Here is a 23520-nt window from a genome sequence, read left to right on the forward strand (position 1 = left end):
GAAATCCTGATTCATGTCTTTATCACACCTTCTTCATTCTTGGTCTCTGAATTCCTCCTCCCTCTGGGCCACTTGGTCTCTTCCTTTACTCTTCAACTTAATTCCTTCTCTGTACAGCATTTGCTGACATGGTGTATAAAAGGTGCTGTGCAAAGCAAGGCTGAAAACACTCAGGTGAACAGTAGGACACACTGTAGGTGCAAGCTTCCTCTAAGTGAAATTGACAAGTCTCTTCTCACTTGCTGATTCTAGTGAGATCTTCCTTTCACAGCTATCCAGAAGCTTTCGCCAAAGTTGTTAGTAGCAGGAGCTCAGTTTTCTGGTGTTGAGGTCAGGAAGAGAGGGATTTTCTCTGTCCCCTTTATAGCCTTGCCAGCAGCAGCTGGTTGTTAAAATAAAAAGTAGCCGTTGAGTCTTCCAGCTGCCCAGAATGTTACCTGCACACAGTAGGGCACCCCACCTTTTCCCAGTCCGTAGGGCTCCCGGCAAAAAACACCTGCCCTTTCCCAAGTCGTAGGGCTCAGGGCCACCCGTACCCAATTTGTAGGGCTCAAGGGGTAACTGACCTGGTCAGTGTAAGCACCCACACCCCTTCCCAGTCCGTAGGGCTCCGGGTGTACACTACTGCTGCAGGCGTGCAGGGCCTTTTACCAGTGAAAGAGCCTTACGCAATAATATCCCAGTCCTCTATTTATTAACAGTTACCACGCAGAATACACATTACGCACACAATGCCATGCTCACCAATCCTGATCACACAGGCAGACTTTCCCTGTTGGCCAGGCAAGGCTGGTCTCATCTGGGTCCTAGTTGCTGCACGTCACGGTCGTGCAGAGGATTCTTACCAGCTCTGATCTTAGGCTGAGTCTTGGGGGTGAGTTCTTCTTCCAGGTCTTTCCTCCTTCTTGGACCCCAGTTTATATAGTGAAACTGGAGTCCTGCTTAGCTAGACCTTAACCAATCTAACATCATTCTCTGACCAATTATATCCCACTACCCTAATTAACTTACACCCAGCAAAATTAATTATACAGCAGTCAGAAGCAATTAAAGAACCAGACAGAGACCAGACAGGTAAACAATAGGGAACTGGGGACCATAATGACAAAACAATAAAGAAACGAGGGTTTCACAACCATTGAGAAGTGATTTCTTGCCAGACAGATGCTGTCAAACTAAGTTTTGTTTAACCATCTTAAGATGTATTCCTTTAGCTGGTGATAGTGGGAGCCATTAGGTTGGGGTCTCCTTCTTAACAGCGGATATGACATTGTTTTAATGTAATGTAGATGGAATGGGAGGATGTGACTTCCTGCTTCTCAGCTAATGGCTGCTGTTCGGCTGCTCTTTTAATCTGGCTGCAGACGAAGGCCTTAGGCTTTACAAGAATGCACTAGGTAATAACTGTGGTGGTGGCTGGATACTTGTCCACTTCACTCTGCTCCTTGGGAAGGAGGCTCTGAAAGAACCAGGCTTGGGAAGCAGCTCTCTTTTCCAGCAGTCATGGTGGGAAGGGTGGAGAAGAACAGAGGAAAATGAGCAGAGTGAAGGACAAGCCCTAGTGTGGGTGTCAGGGGAGCTCTTCACATACTCCTAGAGCAGGGTGGATGCACCCTGGGGTTTTCATCCTGGCTTTGGGAGTCCCTGTATTTTGTGCCTGCCTTTCCAGGCCCTGTGTATTAGAAAGAAATGAGTTGTAGCTTACTGGAATCTGCTTGTGTTTCAGCATCCAGCCCTGCCCAGATGTGAAGTATGGCAAACGCATACATGTGTTACCGATTGATGACACAGTGGAAGGGATCACCGGGAATCTGTTTGAGGTCTACCTCAAACCATACTTCCTGGAAGCATATAGACCAATCAGAAAAGGTAATGACACCTGCCCCTAAAATCAGGGGCAAAGATGAAAGATGGTGACACACTTTGTAAGGGGACTGACCATAAGGAGAAGAGCTCCAGAACCTTGCCTGGATCAGTACATGGCATTAGGGTAGCTTGAGTCTGGCTGGTGTTTTTGTGACTAAAACTATGTCTACCCTGCAGTTAGACACTCGCGGCTGGCCCATGCCAGCTGGCTCAGGCTAAGGTGCGGTTTAATTGCAGTGTAAACTTCTGGGGTCGGGCTGAAGGACCCTGCGAGGTGGGCTGCAGCCTGAGCTCAAAAGTCTATACTGCAGTGAAACAGCTGTGCTGTCCGAGCCCTGGGTGCCTGAGTCAGCTGGCATGTTCCAGCTGTGGGTGGTTTGCAGTGTAGACATACCTCCAGTCCTACCACGCCTGGTCTCACTTCCACCACTGAGGAGCAAGTAAGTTGCCAGCTGCTGGCTGGCTCAGAGCAGCATAATGGTCCTCTAGCCACAGGGTTTGTGTGGCTCTACAACTGCTTTTGGTGCACATGCAAGAGAGGATCGGGTGAGGCTGGGGAGAATCTTGTTAGACTAACTTTTTTTTTTTTTTTCTCCTATGGGATTACAGGGTGGTTTGAGGAAGGTCATGGTGTTGACACAATATTGTTAGGCTTCTTTGATTTTGTACTTCACAACATTTTGATTAAGAAACTAGAATGATATAAAATCAACATGGTACACACTAAATGGATTAAAAAACTGGTTAACCGACAGGTCTCAATGAAATTGTAAATAGGGGATCGTAATCGTTGATTGGTGTGTTGGTAGTGGGTCCCGCAGCAGCTGGTTCTTGGCTGCACACTATTTAGCACTTCTCCCAGGTCTCTGATCAAGTTTGCAGATGACACACTGGTTGGGAGAGTAGTAACTAATGAAGAGGGCTACAGAGTGATCTGGATCTCTTGGGAAGCTGGGTATTAGCAAACAGTGAGCGCTTCAGTATGACCAATCTAAAGTTGTATGTCGAAGAACAGAGAACACAGGCCAGACTTGCAGGATGGGGGGCTCTAGTTGTGCAAAAGAATTGGAGTTTCTGGTGGATAATCAGCTGAATGTCAACTCCTAGTGCAACACTGGTCAAAAGGGTTAATGTGATCCCGGGATGGATAAACAGGGAAGTCCCTTCATGGGGAACAGAGACTTGATAATCGATGGCTCTTCAGTGTAGCAGACAAAGGCAGAACAAGAGCCAATGGCTGGAGGTTGAAGCCAGACAGATTCAGGCTGGAAATAAGGTACATATTTAACAGTGAGGGTAATTAACCATTGGAACAACTGACCAAGGGGTGTGGTGGATTCTCCACCACTAGCCATTTTTAAATCAAGATGGGACGGTTTTCTAAAAGCTCTGCTTTAGCCCAAACATGAATTCATTCAGGGAAGTCCTAGGGCTGATGTTATAAAGGAGGTCAGACTAGATCAGTGGTTCTCAAACTGTGGGTTGGGACCCCAAATGGGGTCGCCAGGGCTGGTGTTAGACTTGCTGTGGCCCAGGGCCAAAGCCGAAACCCAGCCACACCCTCCCCCCTCCCGCCCCCCTGCATCTAGGGCTGAAGCCCGAGCCCCACTGCCCAAGGCTGAAGGCCGAGGTCTTTAGCCCTGGGAGGCGGGGCTCAAGTTACAGGCCCCTACACCTGGGTCTGAAGCCCTTGGGTGGTGGGGCTGGGGCTTGGGCTTTTCACCTCTGCCGCCCAGGGCACCAGGGTTGGGCAGGCTGAGGCTTCAGTCCTGGCTCCTGGGTTGTGTAGCAATTTTTGTTGTCAGCAGGGGGTCGTAGTGCAATGAAGTTTGAGAACCGCTGGATTAGATGATCCCAGTGGTCCCTTCTCATCTTCTAATCAAGCCAAGGGATCAGAGAAGGGAATATGTCAAACTAAGGTATCTGGCCAGTCAGGTTTTCACCCCCATGGTAGGCACTGCACAGAGCGAAGTACCTTTTGTATGGGGAATTGTCGTGCTCTGGGATCCAGAGCTTCCCACTTCCCCTGGCTGCTTCTGGTGCTCCTGGCTAAGAGTCCCCCATCCCCGGCCAGTGCTGACAGCTTGGTGGTGGGAGGGGAAGGCCGTCTAGGTACCATACTTTCTCTCAAACTCCCCCGGCGTGAAGCTGCAGAGAGGAAGGGAAAGTGAGAGGAGAGACGGGAGGAGATGAGTGGGTAGGTTGCACTCCCAGGTTTGAAACTTGAACTCTGGCAGTCACTTGTTTTGCATGCAGGGGGAAAAAATTAGAGGGAGCCTTGGTGGGAGTGACCTTCCTTTCCTCCCTTCTTCCTCTCCAAGTGTCAGTGACAGCCAGAAGGAATGTAGTTAATGTGCATTGGGGATGGGGCGCATTGAATTGGTTTCTTCTGGCCACTGCATTGTAGTTTTGGAGTTGGGCTTTCTCTCATCCCACTACTAGCCAGTTAGTTTGGCTGACTTTCTTTCTGGGTCCGAGTCCCAGTATTGCACCCCCTTCCTCTCAGATCTGCAGTGGCACAGGAACTGCAGATCTGAGAGGAAGGGAGTGCTATACTGTGGGGAGGCCAGGCGGCCTGTATTGGGGATCTGTAGTCACTCGCTTTGAGAGCAAGCATGATGCCGTTTGCACCCTGACTTGTGTGGTGGTGGTGAAGCCTCCCCCAGGAAGGCATTGGCTGCTCCATAGCCCAGATCTTACCTGTGCAGGTTATTTCACTGACTTCTGAGTGGAGAATTCCTCTCTCCTCACAGCAGTTGCCCTTGTTCCTGATCAGCGCTTTGGAAACATTAACCACAAGAGGGGCAGTTTGGTACGCTGACACTCACAGTGCGTGCTGCGTTTGGAATTAACACAGGCAGCATTGGTAAATGGCAGCTACTGGCACCTCTTTTTATTACCAAGTACATGCAGTCTGCCCCAGTAGACCTCTTTGGTAGCATGAGGACTCTGACATTGTACGTGCTCTGGTAACTGCAGGTCACTGAAATGTGACGGTTCTTCCAGGTGACATCTTCCTTGTGCGTGGAGGGATGCGTGCTGTGGAGTTCAAAGTGGTGGAGACAGACCCAAGCCCTTACTGTATAGTGGCTCCCGATACAGTGATCCATTGTGAAGGGGAGCCCATCAAACGAGAGGTAAGCTGAGCCCCAGCACCTGCTTTCTCCCACTGTATCCTTTTTGCAGAAGAGAATCTATTTCTGGGGGGTCTCTGTGTGTTTCTGTCTGTGTCTGTCTTTTAGACTTGCTGTGCAGATTTCACACTTCCCTTTGGAGCTGTCGGACAATGGTCGGTGTTCTGGAAGCTTACAAGCATAACTTCGCTAGGCACTAAAAATCATGGATTTAATAGACACTGGATTTATGGCTTAAGACAACTATCTGTAACCCTCTTGTTTTGTCCTATGACTGCAGAGGTGTTAACAGATCACTTCACGTTGAATGGTCTCTTGTAACATACGTTAATGACTTATGCTAAACAATTTGTTCCACCTTTATTTAGCTCTGACACTCTTTGGGCTTGTCTACACGCTTCAGTGCAGACACCACTATGCCAACGGGAGGGGTTCTCGTGTCAGCGGAGGTAATCCATCTCCCTGAGAGGCAGTAGCTGGTTGACGAGAGAATTGTCCAGTACCTAGCACTGTCTACACCAGGGGTTAGGTTGGTTTAATTGTGTCACTCACAGGTGTGGATTTTTCACAGTTATTCCGACTTAACTTCCTAGTGTAGACCAGGCTTGAGTCCCTTTCCCAGACCCGATGAAGATCTCTGGGTAGCTCGAAAGCTTGTCTCGTTTACCAGCAGAAGCTGGTTACCTCACCCACCTTGTGTTCTGTTCCTGCAGGTCCTATGGTCTGTAGCAGCTCATGTATATGATGTGGCTGACCAAACTCAACTCTTTTCCTGTCAGGGAAAGGAGTGAATGTGGACATTAGAAAAGACTTCCAGAAGTGTCTAGTGATTTTTTTTTTTGTGCCCAGTCTGGGATACCTAAAGAGGGCTGATTTTTGGAGGGCGCTTCCTGTAAATCAGGCCTCACTATACGGTGTCTCGGGTTGGGCATCCAAAACTGGAGACACTTCAAAGCACTAGTTCCTCTTAAAAGTCTTGGCCATCCTGCATTTAGGGTAGGAAGCACTGAAGGTACTAGGCATATGGGCCCTACCTTTCCTTAGGCGCAGGTGCCTTTGAAGTCTCCTGTAGGAGAATCTAGCGTGCAAGCCCCTTGAGCAGCTAGTGTCTGCAGCCACTCAGCTAGCTATCTGCTAGAAACCATTCACATTCCTGTAAATAGCCACCGCTGAGCACAGGTCTCTGAACAGCCACGAGACCTGAAATCCTGCCACTAACACTTGGGGGTTTGAATGTTCCACTGATAGTATTAGCTAGAGCTGGCTTGGAACTTTCTGCAGAGTTCGGTGTCTTTACCTTCCTTACTGTGCATGAGTCAGTCCTAAAATAAGAGCCTCCCATGCGGTGTAACTGCCTGTTAGCCAAGGTGCTTTGAGTGCCTTGACTGAAATGTATCTGCCCAATTCCTTAAACTATAGCTACTCCCTGGCTAATTTCATCTCCACCTTAGCAATACCAGAGGGTTGCATGCGTCGTTGCTTATGCAGACCCAGCTGGCAGATGGTGGGAGGGGCAAGAACACAGCCTTCATCCCTGAGCTTAGAGCGTTTCTACGAGAAACTGCCTCTAAACCTACATTTGATTCACTTGTCTAAGCCGCTGTGCTTTGTTTTATCAGTTTCATATCAGCTTCCCCTTGACAGTACCCATTTGATGCTGCTTTTCTGACTGCCACCACAAGCAGTAAGGTTCTTCCCACTGGTGCCTAGAATGTTCCTGAAATTGGACACGTTCTTCAAGTGTCAGACAGAGAAGGGCCGTTGAGCTGAGTGTTGGGTGTCACTGTGGATCTTCAGCCAGGCCTTTAGCTTGTGCCAGAGCCGCTCAGCTCTGAACTGTGCCACGAGAGGAAACACTCCCATGGTCCTTGATGTCATGTAGGAACTTACTGGAAATAGTCCAGTTTTGCTGGTTGGTGATAAGCTCTTCGTGTAGTGACACATCAGGTGCGGTGATACCAAGGCATTTGGATACCACAGTGATGAACGTGGTATAAGAGCTAGAATAGTCTTTGGGGCTAGATCATAGTCTGTTGCTTGGTGCAGACCAACTCCCTCACAAGCCTGAAATGGATTGTATGTGGTAGGAGGCAAAGTACTGGCATATGGATCTAATTCTGGGAAGGACGTTGAAAGGGACGAGAGACCCTGGCAGCATCCCTGCTCCCCTAACAGCTGCTGGGTGGTGGGAGGTATTTTAAAAACATTCAAATTTCACTTTTAAATTTGCTGGAGCTCCTCAGCTGGTTCAGTGTAGCCACATCACAGGCTGTTGGTCAATGGTCTCCACTGCAGTTAGGTAGCTTACTCAAGAAGCCAGGCTTGTGGTCACGCCATGATTATAGCTTAAGATGAATACTCCTTAGCAGTGGCAAACCCTTTCATCCTCTAGAGCGAGTTACAAACATTGCCCCCCTCAGCATCTCGCCATTTTACATCTGAGGAGATTAACGCTGAGACACTGTGACCGACCCAAGGCCACAGGCAAATCCATTAGAACTGGTTCCCCATTTTGTGCTACGGCCAGTGGCCTATGCCCTTCCGTAATCCAGTTGGAGGAAAAGAAACTTACAAGTCCTGTGATGATCCCCACTGCTTTCTCCAGCGCCTGAGGTCTCCCAGGTCCTGCTTGGCTGAGGAGAGTGTTGGACTAAGTCTCTTGTTTCCCTTGTGCACTAATGACTTTCCCTGCTGGCAGGATGAGGAAGAGTCCCTGAATGAAGTGGGCTATGATGACATTGGAGGCTGCCGGAAGCAGCTGGCCCAGATCAAGGAGATGGTGGAGCTTCCGCTCAGACACCCTGCGCTTTTCAAGGCCATAGGTGTGAAGGTAAGGGCTGACCTGCTTCAGCTCTGCACGTGCCAAATGAATGATCAGCGTAGACCAGTGTTTGAAGCTCTGCTGGGATCTTCCTTCTTGGTCCAGCAAGACGTTGGGAGTGTGCTTGGTGCTGGGGGGGAAGTGACCTGTGACCTTTCTTGCTGACCTCCTGAGTCCCATTGCTGGCCTAGGAAGCTACCTTAGGTTTTCAGGCCACCACTGGTGGGTGCGGAGTGAAAAGCTGGAAGCCACGGTCTATTGCGCATTGCTTGTCCCTGGAGAGACAGTGATGTGAAGAGCAGAGCCTCGCTTTGGAACAGCCCTGCCACCTGTTGGATAGTTCTAGTCTCTGTGTACTGCAGAAAGACGTTAGCAGTGTTGATAGGACTGATTGTTTCTGCCTGAACTTTCATCAGAGCTTTGGAGTGAGTGCAGTCTTCAGATTCTCTTCAGGTTCATTAGGAATCAGCATAGACATTTAAAATGAACTTACTAACAAAGGCCCTGCTCCTTGTCCTCAGCCTCCACGTGGAATCCTGCTGTACGGCCCTCCTGGTACCGGTAAGACCCTGATTGCACGTGCAGTGGCTAACGAGACTGGAGCTTTCTTCTTCCTGATCAATGGTAAGTTGCGTGAATTCCTTGTGCCCCAGATCTACGTTAAGCACTCATTTGAAATGTGCATCCAGCTCTGGGGGACAGAAGGCATCAATGCTGTTTGCAAAATACCCTCAGCTGAGCGGAGCCACCTTGTTTTTAAGTCTTTCCTGACCTGTTTCAAGCATGCCTCTGGGCCATTTGGAGCCCATCCTTGTGAAAAACCCCTCTAGTGTCAGCGTGGAGTAAACTACAGTCTCCTCATGGACAAGAAGAGTTGTAAAGGTGTGTTCAGATCTAGGCCATAGAATCTTTGATCTGCTGAGGCGCTGGTAGGGAGTGTGGAGGTTGCGGGTTGACACATCTAGCTAGAAAATACATCAGCATAGAGCGTCAGCCTCTGCCAGCATGTTTCATTCGTGCGGGGGTAATGCTACCTGGCTGGCCTGTAGTGGAGCCCTCTGTGGTCATTCTTTGTATGGGGAGCTCCCTACAAGTGAAGGAGGAGAGCTGTTCTTGCTTCACTTCATATCAGCTGGAAGGAACTTTCCCAAGGGCTGTAATGTGAGTCTTACAATCTAACAAAAGGGTCAAAACTCCTTATTAACCCCTTCATGGGATCACCAAAGGGCTGGGTCAGAGTGACCTGAGGAATATATGATCTAGCCAGCAATGGCCAGGTTACTATCATGGTTTTCTGTTTGCTCAACCTTGTGCCGCACATCATGCTTAGTGTTTCAGGGACTGAGGATACGTGCTTAGGAGCTGCTTTTTCTTTCGATTTTGGTCAGATTGCATCACACTCTGCCCTGGGAGGGTGAAAACAGCCAAATGGACGGTGCAGTGTAAGAGTGACCAGTGTCTGGAGTTGGCAAGCTCAGTATCTGTAGAGTGACCCCAGGCTGCAGGGGCTGGAGGAGATTGTGCGTAAATGCACTAGCTCGTCCTCTAGAGGCTTGAGCGCCCATTGAATCCCAGAATAACTGCATAGTAGGTAAAAAGAACAGGAGGACTTGTGGCACCGGAGAGACTAACCCATTTTTATTTGAGCATGAGCTTTCGTGGGCTACAGCCCCACTTCATCGGATGCATGTAGTGGAAAATACAGTAGGAAGATATAAAATATAGCTACTGTATTTTCCACTGCGTGCATCCGATGAAGTGGGTTTTAGCCCACGAAATCTTACGCTCAGATAAATTTGTTAGTCTCTAAGGTGCCACAACAAGTACCCCTGTTCTTTTTGCGGATCCAGACTAACACGGCTGCTACTCTGAAACCTGCATAGTAGGTAATGGCCTAGTCTTTGAATGGGAGTCCCCAGACTGCCGTAGAGCAGGATCTGGGTGCATTGACAGAGCTGCATGGGGAAGCCTACGTGAATACTGGCTCTATCATGGCTGTCGGTTCCCCTCAGATACTGTAAAGAACATTCAGTCCTGGGGTTCCGTTGCCACAGTGGTGGGTGCCATAGAAAAGAACCTTAACAGAGTGAGTCAGTAACACTTGTCATTGTTTGCCGAGTGTAGGTGATCTCTTAGCCCCTCCTCAGGGGAGTACTTTTCTTCCGTCTGGAATTCACATGCTTACAAAAGGTCTGTCCCTGCTGAAGTCTCTTCAGACTGTCTGCAGAGGAGCTCGTCTGGAAAGCTGCCTTGTATTTTTAGGACCCTACAGAAGGAAATTCTATCTGTGCACTGCAAACCACACAAACAAAAGGCAGCTGTAGTATTGACTCTTTCCCTAAATTCTTTACCATGTAATTTGGTCGCGTCTCTTTCAAGTCAGAACTGACGCCAGCAATTTGCCGTGATCTGATGAGTCCTCGAGAGAAATAGGCTGAGTAGAAGTGAAGGTAAAAGGTGGCTCGGTTATTCTAACTGTGAATATAGTTAGCTGGTTTGGAGACTCTAGGCTGGTGTTAAAAAGCAGCTTTGCTGCTGCTGTGGATTCGGCGAGTAACCCCAGCCCTGACCGTTCCCGGGCCTGTTTAAAAATGCACATTCCTTTGCAGGTAGATGTGGAACTCTTTTGCTCTGAGTAATGAGCGCCTCAGTCACAGGTCCTGCTGGTTACTTGTTGCTTCCCCAAACCCTGTCATCTTGCCGCTGTTTTCCAGGCCCTGAGATCATGAGCAAGCTGGCTGGTGAGTCTGAGAGCAATCTCAGGAAAGCTTTTGAGGAAGCTGAAAAAAATGCGCCTGCCATCATCTTCATCGATGAACTGGATGCCATTGCTCCAAAGAGGGAGAAGGTAAACAAGGAGTCCCACTCCTGCATTCCCACAGGCAGTTTTAGCACCAGGACTTGAATGTGGGGCAGACGCAGCGTAGATGCATCATGCTAGCCTAGTGCTTGGGTTTCAGTCTGCATTGGGAAGAATCCAAAGACGGGCTGGCACAGAACAGCAGGTTTCCTTAGAGCGCGAGGATTTCACTAACGTTGGGCAGTGTTGCTGACCTGCTTCTGTCGGGTCTCTTGCTGATCTGCTGTTTTCTTTCTCTGTAGACGCATGGAGAGGTGGAACGTCGCATAGTGTCTCAGCTGCTGACTCTTATGGATGGCCTGAAACAGAGAGCACATGTGATTGTTATGGCAGCTACCAACAGACCTAACAGCATTGACCCTGCACTCAGGCGATTCGGTAACTGAGCTTTGCTGCCTTTTTGTGGGTGCAGCCAGTGCTTTGTTACAGGTGGCACTTGAGCGTTCCTTGCTTAGGGCTGTGAAATGATTGTTTAGACATTACAATGTGCCCGATAACTTCGTAGGTCTGATTAACAACTTGCTGACTCATCTCTTCAGAGCTCACAGGAAACTCATTTCTCGCTTCCACCATTTGGTATCGCACTCTGTGCCGCAGGGCTATAAACAGCAGAAATTGCAAAATGCTGGAATGATGGTGACTCCCGCGCTAAGGCAAACCCCTGTCTGAAGTGGCCATTTACTTTTAAACAAAATTCGACTGGAAACTTTGAGGGTGCTTTAAAGGCCACCTCTTCTAGCTGGTCACTTCAGATAGGTTCATGGATGAACCTGTAGTAAGCCCCAAATTGTCCTACCTTCAATTTAAGTGTTGAGACATGTCCAGTGAATTTTCAAAACTTTGTGCTAAGAATGAATGTCCAATTTGCATGAGCAGCTACTGCCAGGCTGCAGCTGCAGATTGGTGGAACTTGCATGGGCAAATGGCCAGTTAAATGCACAACTAGCCATCTGAGTGCACAGTTATGGTGACACACTGCAGCTGTGGCATGTTTACATTTTTGCATGTGCTATTAATTTTTATTGCAGTAGTGGCAGTCAGGGATCAGGGCTCTTTCATGCTAAGCACTGTAATACCCTTCATACATAGCTCAGATGCTACACTGATAGGCATTATAGAAAGTCATGAGAGAGATTTAAATCTGCTTCTAAATATTTGAACAGTCCCTACTTGTGCTGTGCATGCATGGGTAGAAATGAAAAAGGAGCCATGCTGGTAAACTGGGTGTAAGCAAACAATATGTGTTTTAATGCAGCTAAACATATACATCTGGAAACAAAGAATGTAGGCCAGATTTATGGGATGGGTGACTTCTATCCTGGGAAGCAGTGACTCGGCAAAAGATTTGGGAGTGATGGTGGATAATCAGCTGAACATGAGCTTCCACTGTGACTGGCCAAAAGAGAAAATGCGATCCTGGGATGCATACACAGGGGAATCTGGAGTAGGAGCAGAGAGGTTATTTTACCTCTGTATCTGGCACGGGTGCAACCGCTGCTGGAATCCTGGGTCCTGTTCTGGTGCCCACAGTTCAAGAAGGACGTTGGTAAATTGCAGAGGGTTCAGAGAAGAGCCACTAGAATGAGTAAAGGCTTAGAAAACTTGCCTTAGTGTGACAGTCTCAGAGTCCAGTCTATTGAGTTTAATGAAGAGAAGGTTACAAGGTGATTTGATTACAATCTATAAGTATCTAATGGGGAATAAAGATTTAATAGTGGGCTCTGCAATCTAGCGGGGAAGGTCTAATGTGATCCAGTGGGTGGGAGTTGAAGCCAGACAAATTCAGACTGGAAATAAGGGTGAGTGTACCGTATATACTTGTTCATTAGCCTGTTCGTTTATAAGCCGACCTCCCCAAAATGGATAGGTAAAAATAGCAAAAACTGTATGACCCTTTCATAAGCTGACCCTCTATTTCAGGGGTTGGCAAACTTTGGCTCCCGGCCCGTCAGGGTAAGCCGCTGGTGGGTCGGGACGGTTTGTTTACTTGGAGCATTTGCAGGCACGGAGCCCCTCAGCTCTCTGTGGCTGCGGTGCGCCGTTCCCAGCCAATGGGAGCTGCAGAAAGTGGCGCTTCCTGCAGCTCCCTTTGGTTTTGAATGGTGAACCGCGGCCACAGGGAGTTGAGGGGCTCCGTGCCTGAAGACATGCCAGGTAAACAAAATTACAATGTATTAGATCAGGGGTCGGCAACCTTTGGCACGTGGCAGGCCGGGCTGGTTTGTTTACCTGCCGCGTCCGCAGGTTCAGCCGATCGCGAATCCCACTGACCGCGGTTCGCCATCCCAGGCCAATGGGGGCGGTGGGAAGCGGCGCGGGTGAGGGATGTGCTGGCCGCGGCTTCCCACAACCCCCATTGGCCTGGGACGGCGAACCGTGACCAATGGGAGCCATGATCGGCCGAACCTGCAGACACAGCAGGTAAACAAACCAGCCCACCAGAGTGCTTACCCTGGTGGGCCACGTGCCAAAGGTTGTATTAGATATTCAATTCAATGATTCCATAGAGTTTAAAATCATCAGATTTTGTTGTAGACCCATATATAAGCCGACCCCCGCTCTTTGATGCAACACTTCTTTAACCAAAAATATTTGGCTTATGAACAAGTATATATGGTAATTAACCATTGGAACAACTTACCCAGGGTGATGCTGGAGTCTCCAGCTCTGACCATATTAAAATCAAGATGGGCAGTTTTTCTAAAAGTTCTAGGAATTACTGTGGGGTGGGTCTCTGGCCTGTGTCTTACAGGGGTTCAGACTAGATGATTGCAATGGGCCCTCCTGGCCTTGGAATCCATATATCTGTGGTGCTGCTTCTGTCAGAAGCAGAGCAGGGCTGGTGAGGGGGAGACTTACCTTCACCGAAGCGTAAATCACTCTAGAAAAATGATTGACCCAAGCAATGCTCCTCAACGTTTAGCAATCCTGACTTCTAATCAAACCACTGCTCTCACTTGCCCTGACTGGCTGAATCTCTCCCTCACTCTCTGATCTCTCTTGGGTTTTTTAAAGCATCCATCACTGTAGTTCAAAGTACTGGCACTTCCTGGAACACGTGGATAGTCTTCACTTTGCTTTTCAGTGGGACCACGGGCAGAGGAATGCTGTAATCAGAGTTTACTCAATTCCAGAGAATTCAGCAACTAGGTGTGTGTTTTGTGCTCCCCAGGTCGCTTTGACAGAGAGGTAGATATCGGTATCCCTGATGCCACCGGTCGCCTGGAGATTCTGCAGATCCACACAAAGAATATGAAACTGGCTGACGATGTTGATCTGGAGCAGGTTGGTAGCATGCTTTCTGGGAAAGCCTCTGTTGTACCCGCACATCGGTGTTCTCATTAAGGAGTTACGTAATGGATGAATTGTTGCAGTTATGGTGATGTAATTTATCCATGGGATTGATAAGGCAGGAAACTGGAGAAGCAGGAAATCTTTGGCCTTAATTCTACCCAACCAGCTTGTGACCAAAAGTCACTGCCTTGTGAAAGTGGTGTGGCTGCGTTAGAATGTATGAATAGTCACAGTGGGTCAGACCAATGGTCCATCTAGGCCAGTATCCTGTTTCCAACTATGGCCAGTGTCAGATGCCCCAGAGGGAATGAACAGAACAGGGCAATTACCGAGCGATCCAGCCCCTGCCGTCCAGTCCCAGGACCTGGGATTAGGGACACCCAGAGCATGGGGTGGATCCCTGACCATCTTTTCTAATGGTCATTGATGGACCTGTCCTCCAGGAACTGATTCTTCTTTGAACCCACTTCTACTTGTGGCATTCCCAACATCCCCTGGCAAGGAGTTCCACAGGTTCGCTGTGTGCAGAAATACTTCCTTTTGTTTGTTTTAAACCTGCTGCCTGTTAATTTCATTGGGTGATCCCTAGTTCTTGTGTTATGTGAAGGGGTAAAGAACACTTCCTTATTCACTTTCTTTACACCATTCATGATTTTACTGACCTCTCTCATATCCCCCCTTAGTCGCACACCATTAATTTATATAGTGACATCATGATATTTTTGTCTTATTAGCTAACCTTTTCCTAATGGTTCCTAACATTCTGCCTGCTGCTGCACATTGAGCAGATGTTTTCAGAGAACTGTCCAGGACTCCAAGATCTCTCAAGTGGGAACAGCTAATTTAGATCCCATCATTCTCTATGTAGCGTTGGGGTTTTGTTCCCCAATATGCACAGATTGCTCTTAGGCCAGTTGGAGGAGTGTTGTGCTACCGTATCTTCAGAGTCCCCTGAGAAGCCAAGGGTCGAGCGGACCACAGTCTGAGTTATCCGAGTGTTTGGCAGTGCATACGGGAAGTGGTGCAGTGCGCTTGCAGTATCGGTCCTGTGGATAGAGGACTCCTATCTCCAGGGCTGTCATTTTGCCCCCTTTCTGAATTAGTCCTAGCTCCGATCCCATATGAAACGTAGCTTCTGCCTGCCTGCCAGCTGGGGTGCTGTATGCTCCTCCTGAATTTACAGCAAAGCATCACGGTTCCTGTCCCCCCGAGGGTGACTGCATGTCTTGCTGGCTGCACTCTTGGCCAGAAAAGTGGGGCCCAAATTCTGCCAGTGTGATGTGTTTGCACATGTCCCGGTAAGTCACGGCTGATGCTTTGCTTTCAGGTGGCCAATGAGACCCACGGCCATGTTGGTGCTGACTTGGCCGCTCTTTGCTCCGAAGCTGCTCTTCAGGCCATCAGGAAGAAGATGGATCTCATAGACCTGGAGGATGAAACCATAGATGCTGAAGTGATGAATTCACTGGCCGTGACCATGGATGACTTCAGGGTAATGCAGAAATGCTCAGTTTGCTGCTGGCACAAGTCTCTCTCCCTGTTCATTACTGTCCTAGAACAAGTGAATGGAGCATATAATTCATGTCACCCTTTCTCTCCTGGTGCTAGTGGGCTCTGAGCCAGAGCAACCCCTCAGCTCTGCGGGAGACCGTGGTGGAGGTGCCGCAGGTTACCTGGGAAGATATTGGTGGTCTAGAAGATGTCAAGAGAGAACTGCAGGAGCTTGTGCAGGTGAGGGCTTGTGCGAGCGATTCCTGGCTGCTGGCTAAATTGCTTAATTAAAAAATCTACTGAGAGATGCCAGTGTGGTGCAAATTGAGATGTTTACCGAAAAAGGGGTTCTGATCAATCTGAATCCCACAGGCCACCTCTTCCCAAACATTTTCACATGAATTCTGATTTCCTCACACTGAGTGTAAATTTCATGCTGCTTCCTGTCAGTTTTAACAGTGTGGTGTGCATGGGGAGGGCTGTGCAGATGCTGGGGGGAACAGTGCGCTTTTCTGTTCTGAGTTGTGTCTACACTGAGCCGCCTTGGCAGATCTTGTCTTGGTGCTAGCAGTGGTGGAAATGCTATTGTGGATGGGCACTGGAGTTCTTGTGTCATCTAGGCTGCTCAGAGACCAAGAGTGGGAAAATTGCTGAGGTCTCAGTGTAGCCAAGACCTTCGTATCCAAGAAACTAAATGCTGAAAGCAAGCGCTGGTTCTGCACTGTTAGGGAGTGTGGCGTGTTTGATCAAGGGCTTTCTACTATTGTGAAGTTTTTCCCATGAGGAGACGTTGGAAATGCTCTTCTCTGTTAGCCCTGAGATGCCAGAATCTGGGTGGTCTTGACGTGCCCCTGTCTTTGGCTGCGGGCCGCTGTCTGCACGGCAGATGCTGAAGACCCATCACTGCCCTTTTATGAAATATAAATCGGAGACTCTTGTTTTCTGGTTTTAATCCATCCCAAGTTAGTGTTAACCAAAAACTGTCCCTTAGCCCTGGTGAATTGGTGGGTCTGTCCAGTTTCTGGTGGACATCACTGTCTCAGGGGAGAGACCCTGGCTGAGTGGGCCTCTCTCCCCCCTAGTGCAGTCCCTGCAGGGCAGCGACGAGGCACAATGTGCAGGAAGCTTGCCCTGCTGCTAACCAGGCAGTGCCTGGCCTGGGGATAAAGAGGCTCTTCGGGCCCCAGGACTGCTGATGAATGGCGTTAGGCATCGGCTTGAAAACTGCGTCAGAATCTAGCAGGAAGCCCTTTGAGTTTTGGAGCTTTTGGCCTCCCAGCTGGCAGGGTCAAGGTGTGATCCTTTGGTCTGGCTCATTATTCACTGAGGGCTGATGCTAAATTTCTCCCTTCTCTAGTATCCTGTGGAGCACCCAGACAAATTCCTCAAATTCGGCATGACTCCATCCAAAGGGGTCCTGTTTTATGGACCACCTGGCTGTGGTAAGACACTGCTGGCTAAAGCCATTGCCAACGAATGCCAGGCCAACTTCATCTCCATCAAGGGGCCAGAGCTTCTCACCATGTGGTTTGGTGAGTCTGAAGCCAACGTGCGTGAGATCTTTGACAAGGTAAGTAGCTTTGTTTCTGAACAAGGGTTTTAATGTTCTGTCCCATCTCCCCAGAGCATCACCTGTGCTGAGGTAGCCTGGAAGCCTGCTGGACCCAGCGCTATCATGATTTTGTCACGTGGTCAGGTGTTGCCGCCTCGTGTCGTGAGCACACCCCATATTCCTAACGTTAGAAAACTAACGACCAATAGTGCGAGTCACATAGATGTAATAGGCTTGCTCCTGCTGCTACCTGAGCCTGTTGGAAGATAGATGCTCAGATATCCTAGCGATGGGTGCAGGGTAAGGACCAGAATAGAAGGGAAGCAGGGTTGTTGAAAGGTAACCCCCCCACCCCCATAGAGCTCTGTTACATGGGATGTCCCATTAGCAGGTTTCTAGAAGGCAGACAGTAGCTAAAGGGTGTTTAGTCTGTCAGGCTCTGTTTTCAAGGTCCTCAGCCTTGTCCAGCAATACACCCAGCTTAGGGAGGCCACCCACCTTCATGAATGTCTTGTTCCTCAGTGGAAATGCGAGCCTCTGCCCGAGCTGCATGCTTGTCTTGGGAGTCTGCTTTCGGAGCATGTTGCCTGGCTGTGGGAATGGGGAGTTGGAAGGGGAGTGAAATCTCCTGCAGGAAGAGCACCAGTCCAGCCAGAATACTTCCCAGCTTTTCTCTAGGCCTGGGAGTCTCCATCATTCTGCTAGTTCATGTTGCTCCCAGTTCTTGGGGAAATGCCTTGGTCCACTGAGCATAAGCGTTCGTGATGTAAATCTAGGACAGCCCCAGAGCTGCTAGTCTGAGCTGCCCTGAGGTCCAGCACCTCTCCGTGTACGAGGAGAGAGGGCTTTTCTTTGTCTGTCAAAGGCCAGGAGATGCTTCAGGTGAATTCTGGTGCGATCCTGGCACTTGCTGTTAAGTGCACAAAGGACCTGTGTGTGTTTGCCTTCTGCAGGCCCGCCAAGCAGCGCCCTGCGTGCTCTTCTTCGATGAGCTGGACTCCATTGCAAAGGCTCGAGGTGGGAACATCGGGGACGGTGGTGGCGCCGCAGACCGCGTCATTAACCAGATTCTGACAGAGATGGATGGCATGTCCACCAAGAAGAACGTCTTCATCATCGGTGCTACCAACAGGCCAGACATCATCGACCCGGCCATCCTGCGTCCTGGCCGCCTGGATCAGCTCATCTATATCCCCCTGCCTGATGAGAAGTCACGAATCGCCATCCTCAAGGCCAACCTGAGGAAGTCCCCTGTTGCCAAGGCAAGGCCTGAGCTCTCTGACCAAGGCTGTGGTGTTCTTGGGGTTTGGTGAACGTGGACCCCAAAGGAGCAAGGGGAATGGCAGTGAGGCGACTGCTGCTGTTAGCACATGAGCTTCAGTCCATGCCGTTGGGGGATGGGGAGGGAGGGTGGAGTTTGACTCCTTGGGTGTAAGTGGCAGCTCCTTAAAACACAGCCACCTTTAATGGCCGCCACCCTCCCCCAACACCGCTAAAGCCTGACCCAGTGCATTCTGGGAAGGGGACGAGCTCAGGCTGGTTCAAGAGAACAAGGTTCTCTCTTGTGAACACAAAACGGGAGAGGGAAATGGAGCGAGAGCCGCAAAGGTTAATTGTTGGAGCCCATTCACTGAGCTCAGGCTGTAGGCAGCGGCACACCGCGAGGAGGCAAACCGAACAGGGCAGCCCTGTCCCTGATACAGAGCCCACCTTTCCTGTGGGTACGGCTGGCTGGAGGGTGGGGACTGAAATGGTGTATGGCTCTGAGCAGTTTGGAGAGACTTTAAAATGGGGTTCTCAAGCCCTGCTTATCTCAGTGCCCTCGGGGGGTCACTGCTGCTCTCTGGGTGCCGGTGGGTCCCTAGGCAGTCACATGACCTGGGCCCTTCCTTACCCAAGGGCAGCGTTTCCATCGCGCTCTGGCGCTGAGCTGGGCTCCCATGCTCCCCTGTGGCTTTGCAGTTCTGATGCTGTCACATGACTCAGGGCTTTGCTGGATGCAGCCTAACGTTCCTTCAGATGATGCCCAGCACTGACATCTGAACGAAGGGCCCTGACCCCTGGAGCCGTGCTGCGTCCAGCTGCCTTTCCTGGTGGGGAGAGCCGTCCAGAGAGGCACCTGGAGCTGCCTGCCCAGGTTCTGGTTGGGCACATAGGGGAGGGTGGGCAGGCCTTTGCCAAAAGCTGAGCTGTAGGATCTTCCTGCTACCGGCTAATTCTAGGAGGGCAGTCTGTTGCCTCGAGGGCCCGTGACCGCTTGGTATTAGCTGGCAGTGTAACATGTAAAGAATGGGCCTTCCTGATTCTCCCACAGGATGTAGACCTGGAGTTCCTGGCCAAGATGACCAACGGCTTTTCGGGAGCTGACCTGACCGAGATCTGCCAGCGTGCCTGCAAACTGGCCATTCGCGAGTCCATCGAGAACGAGATCAGGCGAGAGCGCGAGAGGCAGACCAACCCTTCCGCCATGGTGAGTGAGGCTGCGTCTCAGTGCCGCTAGAGAGAGACGGGGCCTGGCTGTCTCCAGGCGGCTGGCGCAGGGCACCCCAGAGCGGTGGGCGTTTGCCAGCCACGGGGCAGGGCACTGAACGTGCTCAGATGAGGTGCCCTTTGCAGCAGGTGGGCTCTTTGCTCTTGGCTAGGCTTTGCCACTGCCCTGGGGACCCTTCCTTGGGGTGAGGTCACGTCTCTGCTAGTTTCCAGTCGCTCCCGCTGGCTGTATCAGAGCATTAACCAAAGCGGAGCTCTTGGGTGCTTGCCTGGAGACAAAGTGCTGTTTGCAGTGGGAGCTTGGCTGCCGGGTGAGCAGTGGTTTTGTCTCTGCTCCGTTGCAGGAGGTGGAGGAGGACGACCCGGTTCCGGAGATCCGCAGGGATCACTTTGAGGAGGCCATGCGCTTTGCTCGCCGCTCTGTCAGTGACAACGACATCAGGAAATACGAGATGTTTGCACAGACTCTACAGCAAAGTCGCGGCTTCGGCAGCTTCAGGTAACTCGGGGCAGGCGTTAGCGGGTCCCTAACGATGAGCAGCTTCAGCTGTGCCCTAGTGTTCTGTCCCCCCACTCTCCGTTCGCCCAGCAGTGTCAGTCGCTCAATTCCTGTCTAAGCCACGTTGTTAACCAGCAGCTGGGCCCACCCCAGGGACAGGCGCTTTGTAAAGCGCTGTGGGACTTGCGTGGAATGCAGGCGCTGGAGGTCTCTGTTTCTGCCTGCGTTTAAAAAACCCCCAAACTCATCAGCAATGTAAGCGGGGAGCACAATCTCCTCCGTTTGTCTCTGAGCTGGGGACTGGTGTGGCGGGGAAGGCGGCGGCTGTTGGGCGGAGCTTCACGGGTGTTTCTCTGCTCTTTGCAGATTCCCGTCAGGTAACCAGGGTGGCGCTGGCCCGAGCCAAGGCCCAGGCAGTGGCAGTGGAGGGAACGTGTACAGTGAAGACAATGACGACGATCTCTATGGTTAACTTGCTGCCCTCTGCGGACCAAACTCCAGACCAGGCCGTGTTGTGCAGGGAAATTCCAATGGACTCTCGGCTTCTTCATTCCTCAGTCAGAACAGTGTAGCTGCACGTCAGACTTTGTACAGGGGTGTCTGTTGCAAACACAATAAATTACAAACCGGTGTCGTTTGGGAGGCAGACAGTGAATTAACCAGGAGGGGAACTGACTTAATTTCTGAGAAATTTCTGTTCTAGTTTATGTGGCAGAATCAGCAGCTTTAGCAAAGGGTACAACGCTAGCCTGTATAAAAACCACAAAAATAATAAAAAAACCAAAAAAATTCCCATAAAATTCCAACCAGGCCACGGCCCTTCCTTTGTGTGACACGCCTGTGGCATAGCCAGCTCTGTCACCTACGGCTTCTGCGTCTCACTCACTTCCCTGGGCCTTTTCACCCCGCTCCCCTCTGCTTGGCTGGGAAAACCTAGTTCTGTGTTGACGTAGTGAATATTTGGAAAATAAATTTGCCTGCTTGCAAGCGGTTTCTAACCTAACCCCAGTGAACATTGCGTAAAAGTGGCCCCCAGGGAACGGCAGGTGCTGAATTTTCCTTCTCAAAGTGGGTGTGAGGCTGCATCTCTCTTCCCAGCTGGGACCTGTGTTCGGTGCAATGTTGTGGTTCATGTCCCTGTCTGTCCTCTGAGCTGTCAGCCTGCTGTCGAGGTGACTGCCTGCGCCCCCAGCTAGCTGGCTGGCTTCGCTGCATCTCGCTGGGTGCTCAGTGCGTCTGTGTGCCAGGGGGTTGGGAATGCAGCATCTCAGGTACATGGGCAGGAAATAGAGGAGCTTCCTCTTCAGCGTCTTCCTTGCTGCCCCCAAGCAGCTGCCCCACGCTTGTCAGGTTGCAGAGCAATTTGTACTCGCAGAGGGACCCATCTTCCCCTTGGCCTGAGACCAAATCCAGCCAAGGGAAGGGTTTAGTTCTTAGTTGCCAACCTCGTGCTCTCATTCCTCTTACCAGCCCATCAGGGCTGTCCTTCCGCTTGGGTGTCCTCCCTCTGCCAGGCTTGTCCTCCCCTCTTCCAGCAGCGCAATGAGATGGACAAGCCCCGTGTGTCCTGCTGCTTCACTTTGCAGTGCCGTAGCCAGGGAAAGCCCTGGAGCAGCCTGCCACGGCCAGCGCATGCCCTGGGCTGCACTCACTGCTTGCCCTGCCTGCAGCAGAGTGCAGAAGGCTGGCTGGGGAGAGCTGGGCTCTCGTTCTGGAGTTCTTTACTGTTCCTGCGGGCACAGACAGCAGCCTCTGTTTCCCCAGAAGCCTGCTGCTTCGGGCCAGGGACAGCTGGCTGTGGGCCTGTGACAGGCCCAACAGCCGTGAGCTTGAACACTTGGTTGTTGCAGTTCTAGAGGTGATGATGCTGAAGAGCTACAAGCCACCTGCCCTATTCAGGCCCCTCGTGCCCCAGTTATGCCCACACTAGCGCACATGGTTCTGGAGGGGGTTGCTAAGCAGCAGCCTGGACTGTTGAACAAGTTGTGCTGGAGAGGGGCTGGCTGTCAAGGAAAGGGCTCGTCACACAGTTCCCTGGTGCGTATGGGGTGGAAATGCAGGATGAATGAGTATGGATGTTGCACAGCTGTGTTCCTGCAATCCCCACTCAGCTCTGGCTCGGATGGGGCTACGGCTCCACCGTGTTCAGTGCTGGGCAGCAAGGGGGGGACCCCAACAATGAGCAGGTGCTACATCCAGCTAGACCAAAGCCAGATGGGGGAAAGAGAAAGCGCTGTGATAAGTCTCAGTAGCTGAAGGATGCAAACACCCAGCAGAAAGGACTTGGCAGGGTGACTGTACCAGGGATCAATGCAGGGCCATTGAGAGCACACGTAGCTAGAATAGCATGCACCAGCTTGCAGGCTGGCAGGGAGAGTGATCAGCTTTAGGCTAGTCCCAAGGCTGGGGTGGAAGCCCCACGGCTCAGGGCATTTAAATTAGGACACAGACCTGTGGACCCAGGCTGCCAGGAACAGCTCTGCACTGCCCCGTCTGCTGGCAGGGCTCTGCCAACCTTGCCCCAACCCAAGGAAGGGGGAGAGGCCAGTGCCACATATCCTAGCACTGCTCGGGTGATCAGTAATAACCCCGTCATCGCCAGACCAAGCTATTGTCCTCATCTGATGGGAACCAGGCTGCTGCAGGGGGGGAAGCAGTAGAAGTGAGACAGCTTTTGACACAGGCTGATGTGACAGTCTCAAGCAAACTAGGGAAATATGGTCCAGAGGAAATTGTAATAAAATGGGTGCGTAACTGGTTGAAAACTACTCAAAGAATCGTTCCCCAGCGTTGCTCTCAGACTTCGCGGAAGTAGCAAGCTGGGTCCTGGAGCGGGGTCCTGGAGCGGTCTGTCCTGGGCTAACCCTGGTCCTGGAGCGGTCTGTCCTGGGCTAATCCTAACACTACTCGGGATGTTTGCTGATGGCATGGGGAATATGCTTATAAAATCTGTGGAGGACACCAAGCAGGGAGGGGTTGCAAGTGCTTTGGAGGACAGGATTAGAATTTCAAATGCACTTGATAAACTAAAGCAGTGGGGCTGAATTCACTATGACAGACAAGAAAAACAGGTGCATAGTATGAAAGGAAAAATCAAATGCACAACTACAAAAACGGGCTAGGTGGCAGCACTGCAGAGAAGGAGCTGGGGGTTATGGTAGCTCACAAAGGGAACATGAGCCAAGGGTGGAGCTGTGGTGAAGAAGGCAAGGACAGTCTGGGTGCATTACGCAGGTGTCAGGCCTGGGAGGTAATGGTCCCACTTTCGTGGGCACGGGTGTGGGAGGAGAGTGGCCAGCACGGCCAATGGGGGTTAGATATTAGGAAAAACTTCTGAATGCACAGGGTGGTTAAGCACTGGAACAGGCACCCTAGGGAGCTTGTGGATGCTCCATCATTGGAGGTTTTTAAAACCAAGTCATAACATAAGAACCAGGGGTCATTAAATTAATAGGCAGCAGGTTTAAAACAAAAGGAAGTTTTTTTTCACACAACGCACAGTCAGCCTGTGGA

The 23520-nt window shown here is 50.7% G+C and overlaps 1 protein-coding gene across 1 annotated transcript in view; it reads left to right on the forward strand.

The window, feature by feature from the left end:
• The window catches only part of LOC120407867 (valosin containing protein), a 32874-nt gene extending 12061 nt beyond the window's left edge, over positions 1 to 20813 (forward strand). The window contains exons 4-17 of the mRNA XM_039544114.1: positions 1727 to 1869; positions 4873 to 5003; positions 7699 to 7830; positions 8343 to 8445; positions 10536 to 10669; positions 10924 to 11059; positions 13854 to 13966; positions 15303 to 15467; positions 15584 to 15706; positions 16824 to 17036; positions 17972 to 18280; positions 19333 to 19488; positions 19853 to 20007; positions 20374 to 20813. Of these exons, the coding sequence (XP_039400048.1) occupies positions 1727 to 1869; positions 4873 to 5003; positions 7699 to 7830; positions 8343 to 8445; positions 10536 to 10669; positions 10924 to 11059; positions 13854 to 13966; positions 15303 to 15467; positions 15584 to 15706; positions 16824 to 17036; positions 17972 to 18280; positions 19333 to 19488; positions 19853 to 20007; positions 20374 to 20479 (2119 nt within the window). The 3' untranslated portion in view covers positions 20480 to 20813. The remainder of the gene's footprint in view (positions 1 to 1726; positions 1870 to 4872; positions 5004 to 7698; positions 7831 to 8342; positions 8446 to 10535; positions 10670 to 10923; positions 11060 to 13853; positions 13967 to 15302; positions 15468 to 15583; positions 15707 to 16823; positions 17037 to 17971; positions 18281 to 19332; positions 19489 to 19852; positions 20008 to 20373) is intronic.
• The last annotated feature ends 2707 nt before the right edge of the window (positions 20814 to 23520 follow it).

The sequence above is a fragment of the Mauremys reevesii genome, linkage group 6 (assembly GCF_016161935.1).
Source record: "Mauremys reevesii isolate NIE-2019 linkage group 6, ASM1616193v1, whole genome shotgun sequence".
Lineage (NCBI taxonomy): Eukaryota > Metazoa > Chordata > Testudines > Geoemydidae > Mauremys > Mauremys reevesii.